Source organism: Phyllobates terribilis, unplaced genomic scaffold (genome assembly GCF_046119375.1).
Source record: "Phyllobates terribilis strain yellow unplaced genomic scaffold, ASM4611937v1 Scaffold_1__5_contigs__length_1240528914, whole genome shotgun sequence".
In the NCBI taxonomy this organism is placed as follows: domain Eukaryota; kingdom Metazoa; phylum Chordata; class Amphibia; order Anura; family Dendrobatidae; genus Phyllobates; species Phyllobates terribilis.
In genome coordinates this window covers 362,362,525-362,385,128 of record NW_027362761.1, presented here as the reverse complement: position 1 = coordinate 362,385,128, position 22,604 = coordinate 362,362,525, and the positions used below count along the sequence as shown (strand labels likewise).

At 40.7% G+C, this 22,604-nt stretch overlaps 1 protein-coding gene across 2 annotated transcripts in view; it reads right to left on the bottom strand.

Annotated features, from left to right (window-relative positions):
- The window catches only part of ATP2A2 (ATPase sarcoplasmic/endoplasmic reticulum Ca2+ transporting 2), a 45,690-nt gene that overhangs the window by 7,911 nt on the left and 15,175 nt on the right, over nucleotides 1-22,604 (bottom strand). The window contains exons 9-20 of one of the 2 annotated variants that reach the window (XM_073676301.1): nucleotides 9,807-9,895; nucleotides 8,292-8,394; nucleotides 7,787-7,918; nucleotides 7,286-7,408; nucleotides 6,852-7,070; nucleotides 6,218-6,553; nucleotides 5,764-5,984; nucleotides 5,420-5,622; nucleotides 5,132-5,217; nucleotides 4,844-4,977; nucleotides 3,822-3,939; nucleotides 3,306-3,426 (exon numbers count right to left, since the gene is read on the bottom strand). In XM_073676301.1, coding sequence (XP_073532402.1) covers nucleotides 3,306-3,426; nucleotides 3,822-3,939; nucleotides 4,844-4,977; nucleotides 5,132-5,217; nucleotides 5,420-5,622; nucleotides 5,764-5,984; nucleotides 6,218-6,553; nucleotides 6,852-7,070; nucleotides 7,286-7,408; nucleotides 7,787-7,918; nucleotides 8,292-8,394; nucleotides 9,807-9,895 — 1,885 coding nt within the window. Of the gene's footprint in view, nucleotides 1-1,840; nucleotides 3,427-3,821; nucleotides 3,940-4,843; nucleotides 4,978-5,131; nucleotides 5,218-5,419; nucleotides 5,623-5,763; nucleotides 5,985-6,217; nucleotides 6,554-6,851; nucleotides 7,071-7,285; nucleotides 7,409-7,786; nucleotides 7,919-8,291; nucleotides 8,395-9,806; nucleotides 9,896-22,604 lie in introns of those variants that run through there. The other variant, XM_073676300.1, reaches the window with a different exon arrangement.

The window sequence follows — 22,604 nt, the reverse complement described above, 5'->3', positions numbered from 1 at the left end:
TAAGCTTTAGCTGCTTATATGGAACACAATTCTCATGTCAAACTAATGAACAGCTTTACAAAAAGTAAGTTGTGGGTATGAGAGTAGTTGAAGTCCCCCCCCCCCCCCTCCCTCCTACCAACTTCATTTATTAGAGTACGTATTTTTCTAACATGCGACTGGGCCAGAGATGCCCACCAGCGTCTCACACATGACTAATCAGAGGGGATCTCACCAATCCATAGGGCATTTTAAACCTGGTCACTTACGTATTAGAGGGTGTTGGGGAAGATATACTTTTAAAAGACAATTTAAACCTTTGCAGTCTTTTATTGTTCATTTACTTCCATAATGCAAGTTAAGCAATTTTTTTTAAACAGACTAAAGCCTAACTCCTTCACAAACCAGTCATTTCTCCCAATGTTTGAGTTGCCAACAGAGGGTGAAAAGAAAAGCATCCCAGGTATAAGGGAGGGGAGGCCAAACAGTCACTAGATAGAAAGCTGCTGATCTGCCATAGCGCTTTCCAGAAGCATCATGCATAATGCCAAGCAAGAAGCCTTCAAAAACAAAAAACAAAATCTAATTCAGTACACTGCACACCATCACGTCCCCCAGAATTATTTTAAACCTCATTGACTTGTGGGAATTAAAAATGTGAAGGAAAGTCCAGCTGATCATTAATTTTAATGACAGCAAGCAGATGAGGCAAAAAAAAAAAAAAGTATCAATTATAAACTCCTTTAATAACCCGGCAACTCAAAAAAATAAAAATAAAAAACCCCTAGAGTTAGAGTAAAGATGTGCTAAATACTGACCAGCCCATTGCAAATAAACCATTTGCTTTAGTCCCCATTCATATGGAATACAGTCCACGCAAAAGCTGGGAGTCAACAAAAGATGTAGGCCCAGATTAATAAAGGCCGGTGTGAACAACGTGGGAAGGTATTGCAGTCAGACTCTCCTGATTCACCAAGAGTGGCGTGCACCGTGCCAGAAATGTTATTCCAGTCAATGACTGGAGTAAGATTTCTGGCGCAAGGTACAGCACAGCTCATTTATTATATGAGCTGTGGAGTCATGGTCATTTTGGCAGAGCAGGACCAAACTGACATGAAAACTACAAGTTGCAAAATTTTGGAGCAACCTCAGGTTATGCAAAAAACTTTTGCAGCATGTCAAAGTGTTTTATTCCAGATTTCTGATGTGTTCTAATGAACTTCTAGTAAAAAAAGATCGACTACTTCAAACTCCTCCTCATGCTGGTATTTTCTTACAGTATTCAACTTCTTGTACTTAAAACACAAAATGTCAAAAGGCCAATTCCCAAAGCTCTACATGTCCAAAAAGTTCCACTTACCTGATCAGAACCTGTCCAGAGATCCACTGCTGTTCTTTACCGTGTTGCGGCCACTAGTGTGTCAGGCAAGCAGACTAAAGCAGCCTCCTCAACCTATACTATTAGTACTGTACTAATTCTTAAAATATCCACCCTTGCAACACTGCTCTGAACCAAACAGATTCTCAAACCTTTCTACAGATGCTTATTGGGAGAACCCTACTATGTATGTGAATGAATTCAATGCAAGAATGAGACTATTGGTTGGTCACAAAGAAACATGTATAGTCCAATCTTGGTTGTTTGTGAACCCATAAATCTGGTTATATGATCTGAAAGTCAAGATAAACCCTAATGGTGGCCTCTATCCTGCATGTGAAATGTAAGTGTAGGACAGGGACAGACTCAAAGTATTGGGAAACTTAACCACTTTTATTCTTTAGCAACAATACAGACTGGAATTTCTTGCATCGTTACATGAACCGGCTACGACGGAGTGTTTCAAAGGCAATGAATACTCACTTTAGTTGAGTGTTGGAAGGCATTTGGAGAAAAACACCACAATTAGGACGGTTAATGACCTAAACTTTGGTGGCTGAGGGAAGTCAACCTGAAAACATGCTCTAACAGTTAAATGATGGTCATTAGTGTCACTTTAAAATAAAAATAGATCTATACAATATGTTCATTTGGTCATGTGCTATTTACAGGTTTTACAAAATAAAACAAAAGTTAAATACAAGGTTATTTCCCCAACGCTGGTTAATGCAGGTTAGAAGAATAACTTGCAATGATAACAGATGGATGGTTGCTTGCCAACAACTGTGAAATATAATCCAGCTTTATCTTTGCAGTGCAATTTTTTGATCACACGCGTACATAACAAAATGTTCTAAGTAGGAAAAAAAAAAATAAGGAACTTATGGTGATAAAGCATTTGTAAGACAAGACATGTTTCTCTGTCCATTAAAAGGTTTTATTTTTAGGCTGTGAAGCATAGCCCATAGAATGGGCGACAATTGGGGAAAAAAAAATAGGTCGGCTACAATAAAAATACATTAGACATTTAAATAAATAACCTTAAAAATATATGGAAGGAAAACATGATTTGAACTTAAAATCGGGGAAATCTGCACAAGCAAGAATAGGCATACCTCTTACAGAGAATCAGACGGGTGTAAACAAGAAAAAAAATAAATGAAATGACAGACGGGAACACAAAATACTGACTGAGGTAGCAATTATCTGCTTAGTGCAGGAAAAAAATGGCTTATGGCTAAGTAAAAAATAAAGCCCATTAGACAGTATAAGGATCTCAAACCAAATCCAAATGACCATGCAGAAACACAGATCATGCTTCATAATTTTAGTCAATTTTACACGTTCCCTAAATCTGCTAACAATTTTCTGCAGATAATGTCCATTGGATCAAATTATAATTCCTTTTCGCTTCCTTTTTTTTTTGTGTTTTTTATTTTTTTTATTTTAATGAGAATGGATATTATTAAACCGAACACTGTACATGCTTTTTTCCATCTACAAAAAATATTTGCATAAAATAGTGTTAGTCCTCTGTACATATCAATGAATATTATGTGAAAAAAAAAAAGAAAAAAAAAAAAAAAAAAGCCTCTTGTCCGCACTGCTGTCAAGAGGCTTGGGTGGGTCAAATAGGAGCCAAATGAGAAAATAAGACCTAGTATGAGAAACAAACTTGCCTTCACCAGCACTATGTTCATGGGAAATTTCAGCAGAAATAGACAGTTGCTTTAAACAATAAAAAAAAATAAAAAAATAAATGGGTTAAGTTAAACATTTCCATTCTGTAAAAATGTCAGTCAAGACCAAAACATCTCAGTAATGTTAGTGTCGGTGCTGTAAAGCCAGATAACCAAAGGTAAGGTAATGAACACAAACGGCCAAGAAATCCCCTCAGTGCATGCGGAAAAAGTGCACGGTTTGGCTGCAGGCTTTTCACACTCTTTACCAGGTTCCAAGTAGTTACGGGCAAAATATTTAAGTGACTCATCCAGAAGTATAACGGGTAATGAGATTTTCAGCACCATCAACCACTGAATCAAGTTCAACGGAGTAATCTGGAAAATAAGCTATAAAGGGGGGAGAAAAAAAAAAGTAAGCAAGGTGTCCACTCACATGTTTAAATAACCTCATTTATGAGAGTTGGCACAAAATTTATTTGCTCGCCCCATTGCATCGGCCCAACGATGGTCTGTGGCCACTGGAATGGGAGAGGCAGTACAGCCTCTCACCTGACTGCGTCTGGGCTCTTCTATCGGTCAGCCATCCTGGCACAATGACACTGTTGCGTTATGCATGTTTGATATCACGCCAAATCAGCTAATCAAGGAGAGCCGTGGACGCCATTAAGGAAGAGGTAGTTTTCCCCCTCCCATTCCAGTAGCCACAGACCACTGTCCGGGACGATGGAGCGGGATGTGCAAATTGATTCGCCAACTCTGCTGTCTGGGAAATCTGAACATACCGGTAATGGTTCTACATAAAGAATTAGAAAATGAAGAGACATGGATAAGCAAATCGAGCCCAGAAGCCAAACGTTCTCCCATGGAGGCATTCTCAGAAGGGATTGGTTTTCAGATAAGCTAAAATAGAGGGAAAGTGAAACAGAATTAGAGGAGAGCAATACTATCAGTCTTTCCCAGCTCACCAGAGCGGAAAAAGTTGCATATTAAAAATATTCAGCTTGCAACAGGTTAAAGCACATAATCATGAAGTCCAGAGACCCAACACTGCAGTGCCCATACCACTGAACCTGTATCAGGTCACCAAGTTACTTCTAGCTACAATGATGTCATGAGAGAATGAAGCAGGCGGCCCAGTGCTAAAATTTCTTGGGGGGTGGGAGGTGATTTAGGATTAAGAGTCAAGGAGTCTTCGGTCCAAGCCCAGATGCTTCCAGACTTTAATACTTGTCCATAAAATATTCTCCCATTCCCAACCATTTCTTACATGCCCACCATATTTTAAGCACATCCTTATCTGCAATAACCCTTTTGAGGGCATTGCGACATTTGGAAGGTTTTGGGGAATGGAAAAAAAGAGGGCATTGAGATACCTACATCAATTATATAAGGAGGGTTATTTTTCCAAATTTGAGCATTTAAAAAAAACAGACCTTGGTGTAACTTGGATTTCTTAAAGTATCTACAATTACGGCATGCGATTAGATCTCAGGAGTCTCCCCAATCTATCCATCTCCTTCAATGAGGTGTTGGACTGTGATAAATACAAAAAAATACTAAAGGCCTTATATCTTTCATGTATAATTCCTTATTACTAAAAATCCTGGGAAACCCCATGGCTGCAGTTACATCCAGTTGGGAGAGGGATATTGGACATATTACAGAGGAGTGGGACAACTAAGGAAAGTATCGATAAATACCGCTCAATAAGATCCCAAATATTTCTCATTCAACAAAAAAAACAAAAACGTATTTAACAAGCAAAGGGTACGTCTAGGAACTAGTACTTCTCAAAAGAGGTTACCTGTTCAATGCATTGCACATTTCAATTGTAACTAGGACAGACAATGCCATGGTCATTGGATATGGAGATTCAAAGACTTCGCATGCCACGTTTGCAAATTCTGGGTTGTCTTCTTTGCACTGAAGAAAGTGGCTCTAAAATGAGAAATCAGTGTTTGTAAGGATTACCAGATAGTCTGCATGATGTGTGGGGTGTTGCAGACTATGATTTTAATCTTTGAACCATGTGCAGTAATCCTTGAAAAGCAAGGTCTCAAATTTCATATAAATAAAATGTGGAGAAGAATACCAGTTGGTAGAAAGTAACTCTTGGTCCATCGTCAGCTGCAATAAACCACCAGGCTGCAGCTCCAACTGTAGCAGCACCAACGTAACCTGTTTAAGAGATAAAACCAAAATCATCCATGAGCTCCAAACTATTTATTTATCTCTAAGGTCAAATTTCAATTGTGGCTTATTCAGTCACAGTTCCAGGAAAAAAAAGAGAACATTTCAAGCACTGTTACCGCAGAGCACACAAGATTTGGTTCAAAGCCATTCACTTCCCTATTGGATTAGTGAGACAAAGCAAACTTACATCCAATTGTAAGGTAACGAAAGAATAGCCAGCCACTGATCAGTGGCTCCTTGGGATTACGTGGTGGCTTGTTCATTATGTCCAGATCCGGAGGGTTGAAGCCCAATGCAGTGGCAGGAAGGCCGTCTGTTACCAGATTTACCCACAGTAGCTGAACAGGAATTAATGCCTCTGGGAATCCAAGAGCAGCAGTCAGGAAAATACTGAAGAAACAGAAAAATATTTTAATGACACAATTACAAAACATAGTAAGAGGGCCTCACTAAAAAATGTGGACTTTCGAAAAATTTTGGTAAAATTTGTTAACCATCAAAATATCCTTTCATTAAAAGCTGAATACATACCAAACCACTTCTCCAACATTGGAAGAAATGAGGTATCGGATGAATTGCTTCATGTTGTTGTAAATTGCACGTCCTTCTTCAACAGCAGCTACAATAGTGGAGAAGTTGTCGTCAGCCAGAACCATTTCAGAGGCAGTTTTAGCAACTGCAGTGCCAGATCCCATAGCTATTCCAATTTCCGCTTTTTTAAGAGCAGGGGCGTCATTTACACCATCACCAGTCTGAAAGGATAGAATGATAGGTTACTCACACTTGTAACATAAAAAAGCCCCAAAACACACCACTGAATTTAGCACAAAGAATTCACTTTGGAACTAGATGGCTTTTTTTGGATGAAGGTGGGTAAATATGAATTATTCCCAACCATTGCAACAAAGTTTCGTACCATTCTGTGAACACATGGTTCAATTAGAGCAAGACTAGATCCAATATGAAAAAAAACCCCAAAACTTACCATAGCTGTAATTTCATCAAAAGACTGTAGAAATTCCACAATTTTTGATTTGTGTGAAGGCTCTACACGGGCGAAGCACCGAGCATTCATGCAAGCGTCCCTCTGTGCAGCTGGAGATAGCTCATCGAACTCCCGGCCAGTGAAAGCCCTTTCGGAAACATCTTCATCTTCACGGAAGATACCAATACGACGGCAAATTGCTACTGCTGTTCCTTTGTTGTCACCAGTGATCATGATGACACGAATGCCAGCCTGCCTGCACATTTTTACTGATGCTGCCACCTCTGTTCTTGGAGGGTCCAACATTCCAACACAGCCAACAAATGTCAGATTTACCTAAAGAGGAGAGATGCCAAAATAAAATGAAAGTTTTTTTTTTTTTTTTTTTTTTTTTAAAAGACTAGTACAATTTTACAGGAGCCATAAGATGGGATTTACACTTGTTCTATACAGTTCAATTAAACTACGCAAGTCAGCCCGTGACACAAGTTTTATATAAGTCGAGCCTACGTGTTATACAGTCAGTGCAACATCTGTAGCTGCATGTGATGCAGACATTGCATCTAGTCCCCAACTAGCCATGCGTCATGTTAATTAGGCGAAATTAAGGTTACTTTAATACTAGGCGTCCCACCTCATAATTAATAAAGTTGGAAGATTCTTCCAGATTCATTTCCTCTTTCCGTGGAGGGCTGTCATGTGTTGCCAATGCCAGGCAGCGCAGTGTGTCCCTGCCTGTACCCCATTCTCTGATCACACTCATTATCTTCTGTTTAATCCCAGCAGTCAGAAGTACTTTTCCATTACCAACACGTATATGGGTACAGCGATCGATCAAGCCTTCGGGAGCGCCCTAAAAAATGTGAAGAAAAAAGTGTTAGCGATTACCGTTCTAGTTACATTCATACCTGCTACAAAACACTAGTACGTCATCAATAGCAAAAGGGTCATCTTCATTTATATCCTCCTCTTACATGGACCTAAATATTTGCAAGTTGTGAATATCGCACCGGTACAATACTGAAAAGTACGCTGGCATTTACATAATTATCTGGAGTTCGATATTACCTTTACAAACATTTTGTTCATATTGGTGCGACTTGGTTTATTCGGCGTACAGTACACAGACATGGATTTTCTATCTCTTGAGAACTCCAATGTGAATTCCTTCTTCATGAGTTGTTTTATAACCTGCAAAAAAAAAAAAAAAAAAAAATACTATTAGTGTTCTGAATCAAATGTCATCCCTCCTTTACAACTCTAGAAAGTCAGGTCATTCACTGTACACCCTCATTGTGTGATGCTACAAAGAGCAGAAGTAGTAGGTATGTAGATAAGCAGCAGTAAAAGAATTATAGTCTCGTCTATGATAAATTACAGAATGCTTTAAGTAAACACATTTGTCTATAGTGGTTTAGTTCCCTTCTAGACATTACACCATTTCTGAAATGACAAGTGACCCTGGTTCTTAAATGTCATAACAGGTGAGGAAATCATTCATTACTTTTTAACAAGACGCAAAAAATTACTGCAACATCTGTCCTCGACTATAAAAATAGAGCAACTTACCGAGTTACAAGCATTAGCACGCTCAATTTTGGACAGTCCCTTAAGATCAGTGTCAAAGACATTCATTTTTTCAACCAAGCAGGTAAGAGCAGTCTCCGTAGCTTCTCCAACTTTCTCATAAACTCCTTTAACCTATATTGCAAGGAGAAGAAAAATGTATAAAATTTACAACAGGTGAAAATCACTTCATATAAGGGTCACTTTAATAACTCCGTGTGCCTAGACTTTTTTTTTTTTAATCATTCCTAAAGAGAGTCTGATATGTTTGCATATTGCATAAAACCAATGTAGCGCCAAAAACTGGCAAAGTCCTGCACACAGCATTTACCATTGTCTGGGGCTGTGATGCTTTAAGTATATCTGTTGGATTCATTCATTTCAATAAGAACGTTGCCTAGTTGGCATATAGTGGAAACATTGGACGCAACCATGCCATTCAAAAATTCTCATACTTTCAATGACATTACACCAGTTTAAATAGATTTCAATCATCAGTTATACAAACCTCATTAAAGTCCAAGGAGGAATCATTGCAAAGTGCACAAATGGTGGCAAGCTCCACCAATCCTTCATACTGGTGACATTTCACAAGTTTGTCATCTTTTAGCCTAATAGAAAAAAAGAAAAGCGTATGAGAAGACAAGTTCTAGTGGGAGCATATGGATATATGAATAGGAAGGAGGAAGAATTTCCATTACATTTTAGGCCTCAGACAGATTTACATTGCAGGATCAGATGAGCTGGTTGTTTGCATTAGGGGGTTTTCTAGGGAAGGTATAAAAAGTAGGTAGGGAAACTGGTCGATAAGTAAACTGCATAGGAGCGGCCACATGACAACCATTGGAATTTTAAAACAGGGGAATATGAATATTATATATTACAAACCCCCTTTAAAATAATATAGAAAATCTGTGGTCCGTGAAGACAGATTTTCCCATAACTGAGATAGGAGATGACAGTCGGTGCATTTAAAATGCATTTAAAGTTCCATAGAGAGGGGGGAGCTAGAAGCAGAAAAGTTCTCCTGAAATGAAAGTTAGTTTTCCATATAACTTTATGAGCACCAACTGTCATCTCCTGTCTCAGTAATGGGAAAATCTGTCTTCACTGAATACAAATGAATGAGCAAGACTTGTTGAGAGAGCAGCAGAATTCACTGGAAAGATATATTACAAAGTTTCATACTATTTAACGAATACTCTATTATAGCATACTCAAAATGTCTGATCAGAGGAGGTTCCATCCACTCTTAATGCAAAAGTGAAGGGGACAATTGTCTTGTATGGAAGTCAAAGGAGCCAATTAATCAAGCCTGGCACAATGCACTCCTGGGCTACACCAGTCTTGCAGGAGCACAAGGTGTCAATTTCATTAAGAAGTGCCATATTCATGAAGTGACATGTGCCATGCCAGAAATGCTAATAGTAGCATTTTTTGGCATTCAAAAAGCGGGCATTGTAAACTAATTTGGCGGGCGAACTAGCGTGACCACATTCACATTCATTCCCGAAATGGTCAGAGCTGTGGAGTAGATTCAAACTGGTGTTATAACGCTAAAAGTTGCAAAATTTTTGCACAATTTTTTTTCGACTTTTCAAAGCTTTTGCAAGTTTTCTGACAAAAGCTTGGATGAATCAGCCCCAAAGAACACTTCCATCAGTCCTCTTAATGTTTGGGTCAATGGAGACTAATGATCCTTCTCCCTTTACCTTCACAGTAGTGATATGGCACGTAGGAACCATAGTCTCATGATCAGACAGTTATGGCAAATTCTATGGGTAGATCAGAACATAGGATATCCGCCTCATTATTATAGAGTGAAAGCTATTATAGACATTAGCAACAGAAACGCACTGGAAAATAGTTGGAATGACACCGAAAAAAAGCTTCAGCTTATAAGAGGGACAGAGCTAAAGAGAAGAAGAATGACAAGTACTCCGAAAATAGCAAAGAAGGAAAATACCAACATAAATGATGTGGGACTGAAGCCAAAAAAGTAGAAAAGAAAAGAAAGACTTACACTTCTCCCATGGGGGCATAAGTGGAGCCGGTGACCGAAAACTCATTCAGAAAACAATTATCGCCTTCAACTCTATCAACAACAAACATCTGGAAGAAGGTGGAAAAAAAATGGTATTAGTAAGGAGCATTTTATGGCACACTCGTCTACAGTTCTTTATAGTAAGCCCACTGGGACAACCATGAGAACATAACCTGAAAACTTTTAGCATTCAATTGATACATTTGGTCTGGAGCTGGTTTATTTTGACCCTGTTCACACTGCATTTCCAGCACACAAAGCTAGTCCTGTTCCTGCAATCTAGAGCTAGACCATGACAGAGCCAAAATATAGGTCCAGATATTCCAGCACATATGTAAAATAGACATCCAAGCAGCGAGTTAACACTAATAATCCCAGATCAGGCATTATTTATGTAAATACCGGGGGCACAGCCGGGGAATCACAGCCCTGCAACCCCCATCCAACTCCAAGTTAAGACATTCATTAATCAGGAGGAATACGGGGTATTATAGATGCAAATAAAAACAATTTTTATTACCTATATATTAAAAAACATGAATGGATAAAATACAGACAGAAAATTGGTACAAAAAGTGTGCACAGCGATGCATATAGTTATAAATGTGTATATATTTCAATCCTGCACAGACCTATACTAGAAAAAAATTATTTTCCTTTAAGATACACAGGTGTGTATATCCCAAAAATTGGCTAAAGTTAGCAGATTAACACCACACAGGGTGATAAGTCAAAATAGCACACCAATGTTTCATGAGTCGGATAGGCATAACCAGGTCATTATGGAACTTTTAGGAGTACATAAATGTCTATCCAATATAATGACCATGGCTCACCAGAGAGCAGGATGAGGAAACGGAACAGTGCAGCAGGCTGGCACACAGAAACCCCATCGCGTGTTTCGCTTTTCAGTGTTACTGCTTCATGATCCCCCATGATGAAGCAGTAACCCTGAAAAGCGAAATGCGCGTTGGGGTCCAAGGGGGTTCCTGTGTGCCAGCCTGCTGCACTGTTCGGTTTCCTCATCCTGCTCTCTGGTGAGCCATGGTCATTATATTGGATAGACATTTATGTACTCCTAAAAGTTCCATAATGACCTGGTTATGCCTATCCGACTCATGAAACATTGGTGTGCTATTTTGACTTATCACCCTGTGTGGTGTTAATCTGCTAACTTTAGCCAATTTTTGGGATATACACACACACCTGTGTATCTTAAAGGAAAATAATTTTTTTTCTAGTATAGGTCTGTGCAGGATTGAAATATATACACATTAATAACTATATGCATCGCTGTGCACACTTTTTGTACCAATTTTCCTGTCTGTTCTGTCTGTATTTTATCCATTCATGTTTAATATATACCTAATAAAAATTGTTTTTATTTGCATCTATAATACGCCGTATTCCTCCTGATTAATGAATATCCAAGCAGCGAGGCCTGACATCCATAGCAGCAGATATATCAGCACTTTCCATTCAAATCTCACACTTTTACAATCACAATATTTCAGGTTAAAAGATCAGCAAGAAGTGACCAAAGCCTGAAATTGCTGCATTACCTGCAAGCTCAAACTACAGAACCCAAAACAGAGTCCATGTGCTTCATATTAATCCTTAGCAAAGAGATTGAAGAATACACCAGAAAGCCATGAACACTGTCCATTCACCGTATGTGTTGGAAAGCTCCCAGCACAAGTGTCAAGCCATAGCTTCATTTGGTGAATGGGTCTTAAAGATTAAGGGCCCTTTCAGCCTCCACCTGGATAGTAGACACCAGTTTAATTTATATTCTACCTTTATTGCTGTATGGAATAGCTGTAGAAACCATTAACGAAAACTGCACAGCATATTACATGTACAGTAGTGTGAAAGTGTTTGTCCCCTGATTTCTTATTCTTTTGCATGCTGGTCACACAAATGTTTCAGATCACAAAACAAATTTAAATATTAGACAAAGATGACACAAGTAAACACAAAATGCAGTTTTAAAATGAAGGTCTTTATTATTAAGGGAAAAAGAAATCCAAACCTACAGGGCCCTGTGTGAAAGAATGATTGCCCCCTAAACCTAATAACTGGTTGGGCCACCCTCAGCAGCAACAACTGCAATCAAGCATTTGCGATAACTGGCAATGAGTCTTTTACAACGCTCTGGAGGCATTTTGGCCCACTCATCTTTTCAAAATTGTTATAATTCAGCCACATACACCTAATTTAAAAGGTTCCCCGGCGATTGTCTCCTTAGACGCCGAAAAGGCCTTTGACAACATCAGCTGGGATTGGTTATATAAGATCTTCACTAAGATGTTATCAGGCCCCTTCTTTAACTATATACGCAATTTATATAAGTCTCCAAAAGCTCAGGTATATACCTCGGGTTTTCTGTCCACTCCCTTCCCCCTTGAGAAGGGAACGAGACAAGGCTGCCCTTTGTCCCCCCTACTTTTTAACATAACACTAGAACCCTTAAGTTTGTATTCTGTCGGACCCAAAAACTTTCAGGCATCCAATTTACTAAAAAAAAAAAAAATATAAATAAAATCATCAATTCAGGAGGCATTTTTTTTGCAGACGATACCACTCTGTTTATGTCTGATCCCATTCTGCATTTACCTCTAGTATTGGATTTGCTTAAAAATTTCAATGCTTACTCTGGGTTTAAAATAAATGCCAAAAAATGTGAATTACTACCATTAACTGAAAAAGGAATAAAACTTTACCCAAGAGGATCTTTCAACAATATAACTATAGCTCCCTCTTAAATCACTTATTTGGGTATCAAAATAGGTCGCTCGCCATCCTCTTTGTACACGTTAATTTTCCAAGCATCAGGAATTAGAACCTCGCCTGCCTCTTTCACTACATAATAGATTGACTATACGTGGGAATCAGATTATGCTTACCCCTTCAATTTGATTGCACTTCTACACTCGATACACTTCCCTACCCCTAGAAATCAAAAGATCAGTAACTTTTAAAGACACCATCTCCGCTTGGAAGGCGGTTAGGAAAAAATATGGCCTTTCATTCAGAATTTCTAAGCACCTACCGCTATGGCGGAATCCAGAATTTCCACAGGGCATTGAAAACAAATTTTCAAAGTGGCAACAGGCCGGTATAGATAACATATCATCTCCTCCACCCAACCGATCAGAGATTGTTGACATATCCAGAATGTATGGGAAAATCTAAACTACCTCTCCACATTGGAGGGTTTCCGAGCATGAACCGTCTTTTTAAAAGGTCATGCCACAGCGTCTCAATTGGATTAAGGTCAGGACTTTGACAAGGCCACTCCAAAGTCTTTTGTTTTTTTTAAGCCATTCAGAAGTGGACGTGGTGTGTTTTGGATCATTATCCTGCTGCATAACCCAAGTGAGCTTCAGCTTGAGGTCATGAACAGATGGCCGGACATTCTCCTTGAGGATTTTTTGGTAGACAGCAGAATTTATGGTTCTATTTACCACAGCAAGTCTTCCAGGTCCAGAAGCAGCAAAACAGCCCCAGACCATCACACTACCACCACCACCACCACATTTTAGTTCTTCGTGTCACGTTCTTTCTGAAATGGTGTCTTACTTTATGCCAGATGTAATGCGACATACACCTTCCAAAAAGTTGAACTTTTGTGTCATCAAGCCACAGAGTATTCTTCCAAAAGTCTTGGCGATAATCAAGATGTTTTCTGGCAAAACTGAGACAAGCCTTTATATTCTTATTGCTCAGCAATGGTTTTCATCTTGGAACTCTGCCATGCAGGCCATTTTTGTCCAGTCTCTTTCTTATGGTGGAGTCATGAACACTGACCTTCACTGAGGCAAGTGAGACTTGCAGTTCTTTGCATCTTCTTGTGGGGTCTTTTGTGACCTCTTGGATGAGTCGTCGCTGCACTCTTGTAAACTTGGTCAGCCGGCCACTCCGGAGAAGGTTTACCACGGTACCATGTTTTCGCCATTTGTGGATAATGGCTTTCTGTGGTTCGCTGGAGTCCCAAAGCTTTAGAAATGGCTTTATAACCTTTTCCAGACTGATAGATCTTAACTACTTTGTTTATCATTTGTTCCTGAATTTCTTTGGATCACAGCATGTCTAGCCTTTGAGGATCTTTTGGTCTACTTCACTTTGTCAGGCAGGTCCTATTTAAGTGATTTCTTGATTGAGAACAGGTGTGGCAGTAATCAGGACTGTGTGTGGGTAGGAAAATTCAACTCAGCTTCCCAAAGATGTGATAAACCACAGTTAAAACAGAAATTAAGGTGGGGGCAATCACTTTTTCACACAGGGTCCTGTAGGTTTGGATTTCTTTTTCCCTTAATAAAGATCTTCATTTAAAAACTGCATTTTGTGTTTACTTGTGTTATCTTGGTCTAATATTTAAATTTGTTTTGTGATCTAAAACATTCAAGTGTGACAAACATGCAAAAGAATAAGAAGTCAGGAAGGGGGCAACCACTTTCACACCACTGTATATATGGAGGCACATGTCTGATGTATAAACACACGTCAAGCTCATCCAGCCTTATACCTCGATTGACACTGTAGTGTGAACTGAGCCTTACAGACACTACAGCACATCTGATCATCCCAGGAGCAGGTAGTTAGAGGTGTTTGCTGGCACCTAACATTTTTTTCTATTGGAGCGTACAGACATTTTGCTGTGGTGTAAAGTGTACAGTAGTTGTCTACAACTGATCTAAGTAATGTATTAAAAGCATCAGTCCCTGTACAGAGAGAAAAAGCATGTTACAGGGCATAACAAAAATGTAAAATTCCCAAGTGTAATGAAAATCTAAATGTAAGCAGCAGTGTTTATAGCCACAGTATACACAGCCACCCACAGTCATTAGACATTATGCTTAAAGAGGGTTATCTGATTTTTTTTTTTTCTTCTTATGGCCCAAGAACTTAGTCAGGTAGTTGCCAAGCCTATTGTGCCCGACGCTGAGGTTTGCCGGGTCAGAGCGGTCACGGACCACCCTGGCGGTTTCTGGTGACATCATGTGGACAGAGCAGCCGCTTTTCTTCCGCTCTGCTGATGGGACGTGACTGCCAATATCATGCAGATTGACAGCCAGCTCCACGCTGCATAACTAAGGGGAGCCGGCTGTCAAGCAGCATGGCGTCAGCAGTCATGCCCTGTCGACAAAGCAACAGAATCACCAGCAGGAGCAGTCTGATCGCATTGAACCGGCACCGGGCAGAAAGTTAGTAGCTACCTGCCTGTCCGTTCATTGCCCCATGAGTAAAAATAAAAAAGTCGCCCACATAATACCTTTAACAGGCTAACTACACATGATGTAAATTTTTGCATAGGTCATTAACATACTCGGCTCAAGAGCGGAGCCAGCTTCACACCAGGTAGATGCCGGCTGTGTTGCATAGTAGGCATCTGCCTTTAACCCCTTAAGCCCCGCGGGTGGTTTGCACGTTAATGACCGGGCCAATTTTTACAATTCTGACCACTGTCACTTTATGAGGTAATTACTCTCGAACGCTTCAACGGATCCCCCTGATTCTGAGATTGTTTTTTCGTGACATATTGTACTTCATGATTGTGGAAAAATTTCTTCGATATCACTTGCGTTTATTTGTGAAAAAAACGGAAATTTGGCGAAAATTTTGAAAATTTTGCAATTTTCAAAATTTGAATTTTTAAGCCCTGAAATCAGAGCGATATGTCACACAAAAGAGTTAATAAATAACATTTCCCACATGTCTACTTTACATCAGCAAAATTTTGGAACCAAAATTTTTTTTTGTTAGGGAGCTATAAGGGTTAAAAGTTGACCAGCGATTTCTCATTTTTCCAACAAAATTTACAAAACCATTTTTTTAGGGACCACATCACATTTGAAGTCACTTTGAGAGGTCTTTATGACAGAAAATACCCAAAAGTGACACCATTCTAAAAACTGCACCCCTCAAGGTGCTCAAAACCACATTCAAGAACTTTATTAACCCTTCAGGTGCTTCACAGGAATTTTTTGAATGTGGAAGAAAAAAATGAACATTTAACTTTTTTCACAAAAATGTTAATTTAGACCCAATTTTTTTTATTTTCACAGGGGTAACAAGAAAAAATGGACCCCAAAATTTGTTGTGCAATTTCCCCTGGGCACGCAGATACCCAATATTTGGGGAAAAAATACTGTTTGGGCGCACGGCAGGGCTCGGAAGGGAAGGAGCGCTATTTGACTTTTTGATTGTAAAATTTGCTTGAATAATTAGCGGACGCCATGTTGTGTTTGGAGAGCCCATGTGTGCCCAAACTTTGGAGCTCCCCCACAAGTGACCCCATTTTGGAAACTAGACCCCCCAAGGCACCTTTCTAGATGCATAGTGAGCACTTGGAACCCCCAGGTGCTTCACAAATTGATTCGTAACAATGAAAAAGTGAAAAAAAAAAACACTTTTTCATTTTTATGAATCAATTTGTGAAGCACCTGAGTGTTCCAAGTGCTCACAATGCATCTAGATAGGTGCCTTGGGGGGTCTAGTTTCCAAAATGGGGTAACTTGTGGGGGAGCTCCAATGTTTGGGCACACAGCGGCTCTCCAAACGCAACATGGTGTCGCTAACAATTTGAGCCGATTTTCCGTTAAATTTGTTAGAGGACACCATGTTGCATTTAGAGAGTCCCTGTGTGCCCAAACATTGGAGCTCCCCCACAAGTGACCCCATTTTGGAAACTAGACCCCCCAAGGCACCTATCTAGATGCATAGTGAGCACTTGGAACCCCCAGGTGCTTCACAAATTGATTCGTAACAATGAAAAAGTGAAAAAAAAAACACTTTTTCATTTGTATGAATCAATTTGTGAAGCACCTGAGGGTTCCAAGTGCTCAGTATGCATCTAGATAGGTGCCTTGGGTGGTCTAGTTTCCAAAATGGGGTCACTTGTGGGGGAGCTCCAATATTTGGGCACACAGCGGCTCTCTAAATGCAACATGGTGTCCGCTAACAAATTTAACGCAAAATTGGCTCAAATTGTTAGCGACACCATGTTGCGTTTGGAGAGCCGCTGTGTGCCCAAACATTGGAGCTCCCCCACAAGTGACCCCATTTTGGAAACTAGACCCCCCAAGGCACCTATCTAGATGCATAGTGAGCACTTGGAACCCCCAGGTGCTTCACAAATTGATTCGTAACAATGAAAAAGTGAAAAAAAAAACACTTTTTCATTTTTATGAATCAATTTGTGAAGCACCTGGGGGTTCCAACTGCTCACTATGCATCTAGATAGGTGCCTTGGGGGGTCTAGTTTCCAAAATGGGGTCACTTGTGGGAGAGCTCCAATGTTTGGGCACACAGGGACTCTCTAAATGCAACATGGTATCCGCTAACAAATTGAATGGAAAATCGGCTCAAATTGTTAGCGGACACCACATTGCGTTTGGAGAGCTTCTCTGTGCCCAAACTTTGGAGCTCCCCCACAAGTGACCCCATTTTGGAAACTAGACCCCCCAAGGCACCTTTCTAGATGCATAGTGAGCACTTGGAACCCCCAGGTGCTTCACAAATTGATTCGTAATAATGAAAAAGTGAAAAAAAAAACACTTTTTCATTTTTACGAATTAATTTGTGAAGCACCTAGGGGTTCCAAGTGCTCACTATGCATCTAGATAGGTGCCTTGGGGGGTCTAGTTTCCAAAATGGGGTCACTTGTGGGGGAGCTCCAATGTTTGGGCACACAGGGACTCTCCAAATGCAACATGATATCCGCTAACAATTTGAGCCGACAATTTGTTAGCGGATATCATGTTGCATTTGGAGAGTCCCTGTGTGCTCAAACATTGGAGCTCCCCCACAAGTGACCCCATTTTGGAAACTAGACCCCCCAAGGCACCTATCTAGATTCATAGTGAGCACTTGGAACCCCAGGTGCTTCACAAATTGATTCATAAAAATGAAAAAGTGTTTTTTTTTTCACTTTTTCATTTTTACGAATCAATTTGTGAAGCACCTGGGGGTTCCAAGTGCTCACTATGCATCTAGAAAGGTGCCTTGGGGGGTCTAGTTTCCAAAATGGGGTCACTTGTGGGGGAGCTCCAAAGTTTGGGCACAGAGGGGCTCTCCAAACGCAATGTGGTGTCCGCTAACAATTTGAGCCGATTTTCCATTCAATTTGTTAGCGGATACCATGTTGCATTTAGAGAGTCCCTGTGTGCCCAAACATTGGAGCTCCCCCACAAGTGACCCCATTTTGGAAACTAGACCCCCCAAGGCACCTATCTAGATTCATAGTGAGCACTTGGAACCCCAGGTGCTTCACAAATTGATTCATAAAAATGAAAAAGTGTTTTATTTTCACTTTTTCATTTTTACGAATCAATTTGTGAAGCACCTGGGGGTTCTAAGTGCTCACTATGCATCTAGATAGGTGCCTTGGGGGGTCTAGTTTCCAAAATGGGGTCACTTGTGGGGGAGCTCCAATGTTTGGACACACAGGGGCTCTCCAAACGCAACATGGCGTCCGCTAACAATTTGAGCCGATTTTCCATTCAATTTGTTAGCGGACACCATGTCGCGTTTGGAGAGCCTGTGATGTGCCTAAACAGTGGAGCTCCCCCACAAGTGTCCCCATTTTGGAAACTATACCCCTCAAAGATTTTATTAAGGTGTATAGTGAACATTTTGAACCCAGAGGTACGGCACATTATTTGTTTACATTAGGTCATCATATTGAATAAGTTTTCATTATTCTTGAGCGCAAGTGCTCGCTACTTGAGTTTGCATCGGGTACTCAGGTATGCACCATGTACAGCGTGTGCTCGAGTGACATGCTCGAGTCCCTGCTCCGCATGTTTCACGGTTATTAGACACCCAAAAAAAAACATGCGGGGATCGCTCGTGCATGGCAGGCAATCCCCGTAAAGTTTTTTGGCCGCGAAGCATATGGGGCAGAGACTCGAGCATGTCACTCAAATACCCACGATACTAAATGCATACCAGAGCACCCGATGCAAACTCAAGTAGCGAGCACTTGCTCTCAACACTAGTCGCCATATCGTCATCTTTTTTTCTTACTTTTGAAAAAAATCCCAACCCCAGCCCTAACCCTAGCACAACCCTAGCCCCAGCACAACCCTAGCCCCAGCACAACCCTAGCCCCAGCACAACCCTAGCCCCAGCACAACCCTAGCCCCAGCACAACCCTAGCCCCAGCACAACCCTAGCCCCAGCACAACCCTAGCCCCAGCACAACCCTAGCCCCAGCACAACCCTAGCCCCAGCACAACCCTAGCCCCAGCACAACCCTAGCCCCAGCACAACCCTAGCCCCAAACCCAGCCCTAACCCTAGCCCAATCCTAACTCAAGAGTTTATTTTTGACGCCGTTCCTTGTGCGGTATAAGTGATTAGACGACTTTATTCTTCGGGTCGGTGTGATTACAGCAATGCCAGAATCATATGGGGTTTTTATGACTGACAGCTGTCACACACTAAAAGACGCATTTTTTGTAAAATCTAGTTTTTGCATCGCCATATTTTGAGAGCTATAATTTTTCCAAATTTTGGCAGACAGTCATGTGACGGCTCGTTTTTTGCGGGATGACTTGACGTTGTTATTGGTGCCATTTTCAGGCACGTGACATTTTTTGATCGCTTTCTATTCCGATTTTTGGGAGGCAGAATAAACAAAAACCAACAATTCAGGAATTTTTTTTTTTTTTTATTCTGTTCCGCGTGTGGTAAAATTGATGAGGCAGCTTTACTCTTCGGGTCAGTACGTTTACAGCGGTACCACATTTGTATAATTTTTCTATGTTTTGGCGCTTATACACAATAAAAGCTATTTTATAGAAAAAAATATTTTTTAGTATCGCTTTATTCTGAGAGCTATAACTTTTTTATTTTTCGGCTGATGGAGCTATATGGCGGCTTGTTTTTTGCGGGACGAGATGACGTTTTCAGCGGTATCATTTTTATTTATATGCGTCTTTTTGATCGCGTGTTATTCCACTTTTTGTTTGGCGGTATGGTGATAAAGCATTGTTTTTTGCTTGTTTTTTTTTACCGTGTTCACTGAAGGGGTTAACTAGTGGGACAGTTTTATAGGTCAGGTTGTTCCGGACGCGGCGATACCAAATATGTGTACTTTTATTGTTTTTTTTTTATAATAATATTGATGGGTACATTATATTTTTATTTTTGGTGTATTATTTTTTTTATTTTTTTATAATATTTTTGCACATTTTTTTTTTTTTTTTTTTTTCCACTTTCACACAGTTTATACACTATTACTTTGTCCCACTCTGGGACTTTCACTTTTTTTTTTCTGATCGCCTGCATGGCACAGGAATGGAGCACCATCCCTATGCCATGAAGGCTGTCAGAAGTGCACAGTGTGAAGATTGCTTGGAGATGCACTGCGCATGTCCAAGCAATCTTCCTGCTCTCTGGTGACCCGGATGTTGTCATGACGACATCGGGTCGTCATGGCAACACCCGGGAAGCCTTTGCAGACTGCGCTGGAAGCCGGAAGAGGAGGTGAGTATCGGCGATCACCTCCCCTTGCCCCCGCAATGCCGCGATCGACTTCGATCGCAGCATCGCGGGGGTTAATGTGCTGGGAGCGGTGCGTGACCGCTCCCTGCACATAGTACCGGGTGTCAGCTGTGACAATCAGCTGACACCCGGCGGCGATCGCGCCCGCACAGCCTGTGTGCGCGCGCGATCGCCATGACGTACTAATACGGGTCTGGCTCTTAAGTCCCAGGGCACAGACGCGTATTAGTACGTCAGATGTTATTAAGGGGTTAAACTGCAGAGAGCAGAGCTTGCATGTGATCACTGTAGTTTAACTATTTACATCCTGCTGTCAATCTGTACAATGGCATAATTTAAATACTGCTGTCACACGAACGGGCTCCCATGTTATCGTTGGGAACCAATTGGTTACCATGGCAGCCAATCTTTGTTGTATCATACACAGTTTAAAATCCCCCCCTTCCTTTTTTCCTCTTCAAATATAAACAAATTAAAAATACTTGGTATCGTCATGACTGAACGTTCTCCAAGTTCTCTTTCATAGAGGGGGATAAATAATTGGTATTGCCACAATAGTACCAACCTGGAGAATTACGTTGCCAGTTCATTTTTATTTCAGGATGAACGTCACAATTGCTTTTTTACGTTTGTGCCCCTCCCCCCACAATTTAGCTGCACTTGGTATTCTCATATTTTACAGTACATTGTATGGCAAGATGTATGGTGTCCTTAAAAACAAACTCTTTGCAAAAAAAAGAAAAAAAAAAGCCCACACAAGACTGTAGATTGAAATATAGAAATGAAGAGGCAGCAAAAACAAAAAAAATCTTTAGTCACTAGTTGCTTTGATGCAAAAAACAGTGCCATCCCTGTCCACAGGCAGTCTCTGGTATTGCACCTCAGCCTCATTCGCTGGAATAGAGATGGACAGGAGCAGTCAGTGTTTCTGGGTAACAAAGCCGGCTAATCCTTGACAACCCCATTACATGCCGTCTCCATAGTAAGCAGTCTACAGTACTCCTATCATTGTGTCTTGTGTACACACAATATTCACATGCTTCTTCCTGACTTTGTAAATACTTCAAAGCGTTGGGATGAGTAATTGTTCCACATGACAGACCTATGTATACACAGGACCTTAAGAAAACAGACGGCATAATGAAGGCCACATGAGCGGCTTTTTGACTTTCCTGTCCGGTGACTTTTTGGTAAGAGGCTACACACTCTCTGCACATAGCAATTAATCTCAGAGCTTGGCTGCATTAGCCCGGGTACAAACGGAGGAGATCTATGATGAACAGTTGGCAGAGGGTAAATGCAAGAAAGTATACTGCGCAGGGCTGCTGTAGGAATATACATGGAGAAATTACTAGTAATACACGCTCGCTGCACCCAGTCATAGATCAGAAGCTGGCCCATACAAATATCAGGTGGCTTCCCCCTTTAACGCTAATATAGTGTAACCTCTTGGGAAGGGAAAAAAAAAAAGCCTTGCCCCAACTACAGCAGTTATGCAAGAAGACTGCAAGTGGTCTCCTCCTGAATACTGATCAGCGCCCGCTCCCTGGCGAGGTTACAATTCTACATAGCAAGATTAGGTCAAGACAGTCGGCCAGTCCTATCCAAAGAGGAATTCTATAAAAGCCTAATGAGTTCTTCATTGTAAGATTTACAATGCTGAACTGCCACATGAAAGCAGCGCATTACACTGATGGATAATGGAGCAAACAGGAAAAATATACGTCAGTTTACCCCTACAGCTCACAGAAAAATCTGATTTTAGGTTTCTTTAATATTCTGACAAAGACTCGGCTCATTTCTAGTTAGAATGCAGCAAGAGATGGAAGGAGAAATTGCCCATTCATCCATGACTCGCTTAACAAGGCAATGCACCACAGGCACAAGTGATGAGCAGAATGATGAGGCTGAATCGTCTACAAGAAGAGCACTGCACCTCGCTGACATTCAAGGTGACACTGACAGCAGGCAAAACGCTGCTGTCACTAAACCACCAGAAACCTAAAGCAAAAGGTCTACCAGCACACAAGACAACTGCAAAGTAGTACTTATAGGGGATGTGTCACAAGGCATCATCTCTTATACACAGGGTAGGAAACAATTATCCAATTACTGGGGGCACACTAATTACTAGAGCATGAACCCCAAACCTTGCTTTTCACCACTGTATCAGCACAGTGAGGAGTGAGTGGATTAGGAGTTTTAGTAGTACCCTGAACTCCATATAATATCTATGGGGCTGAATGAAACAGCTGATCACCATTGG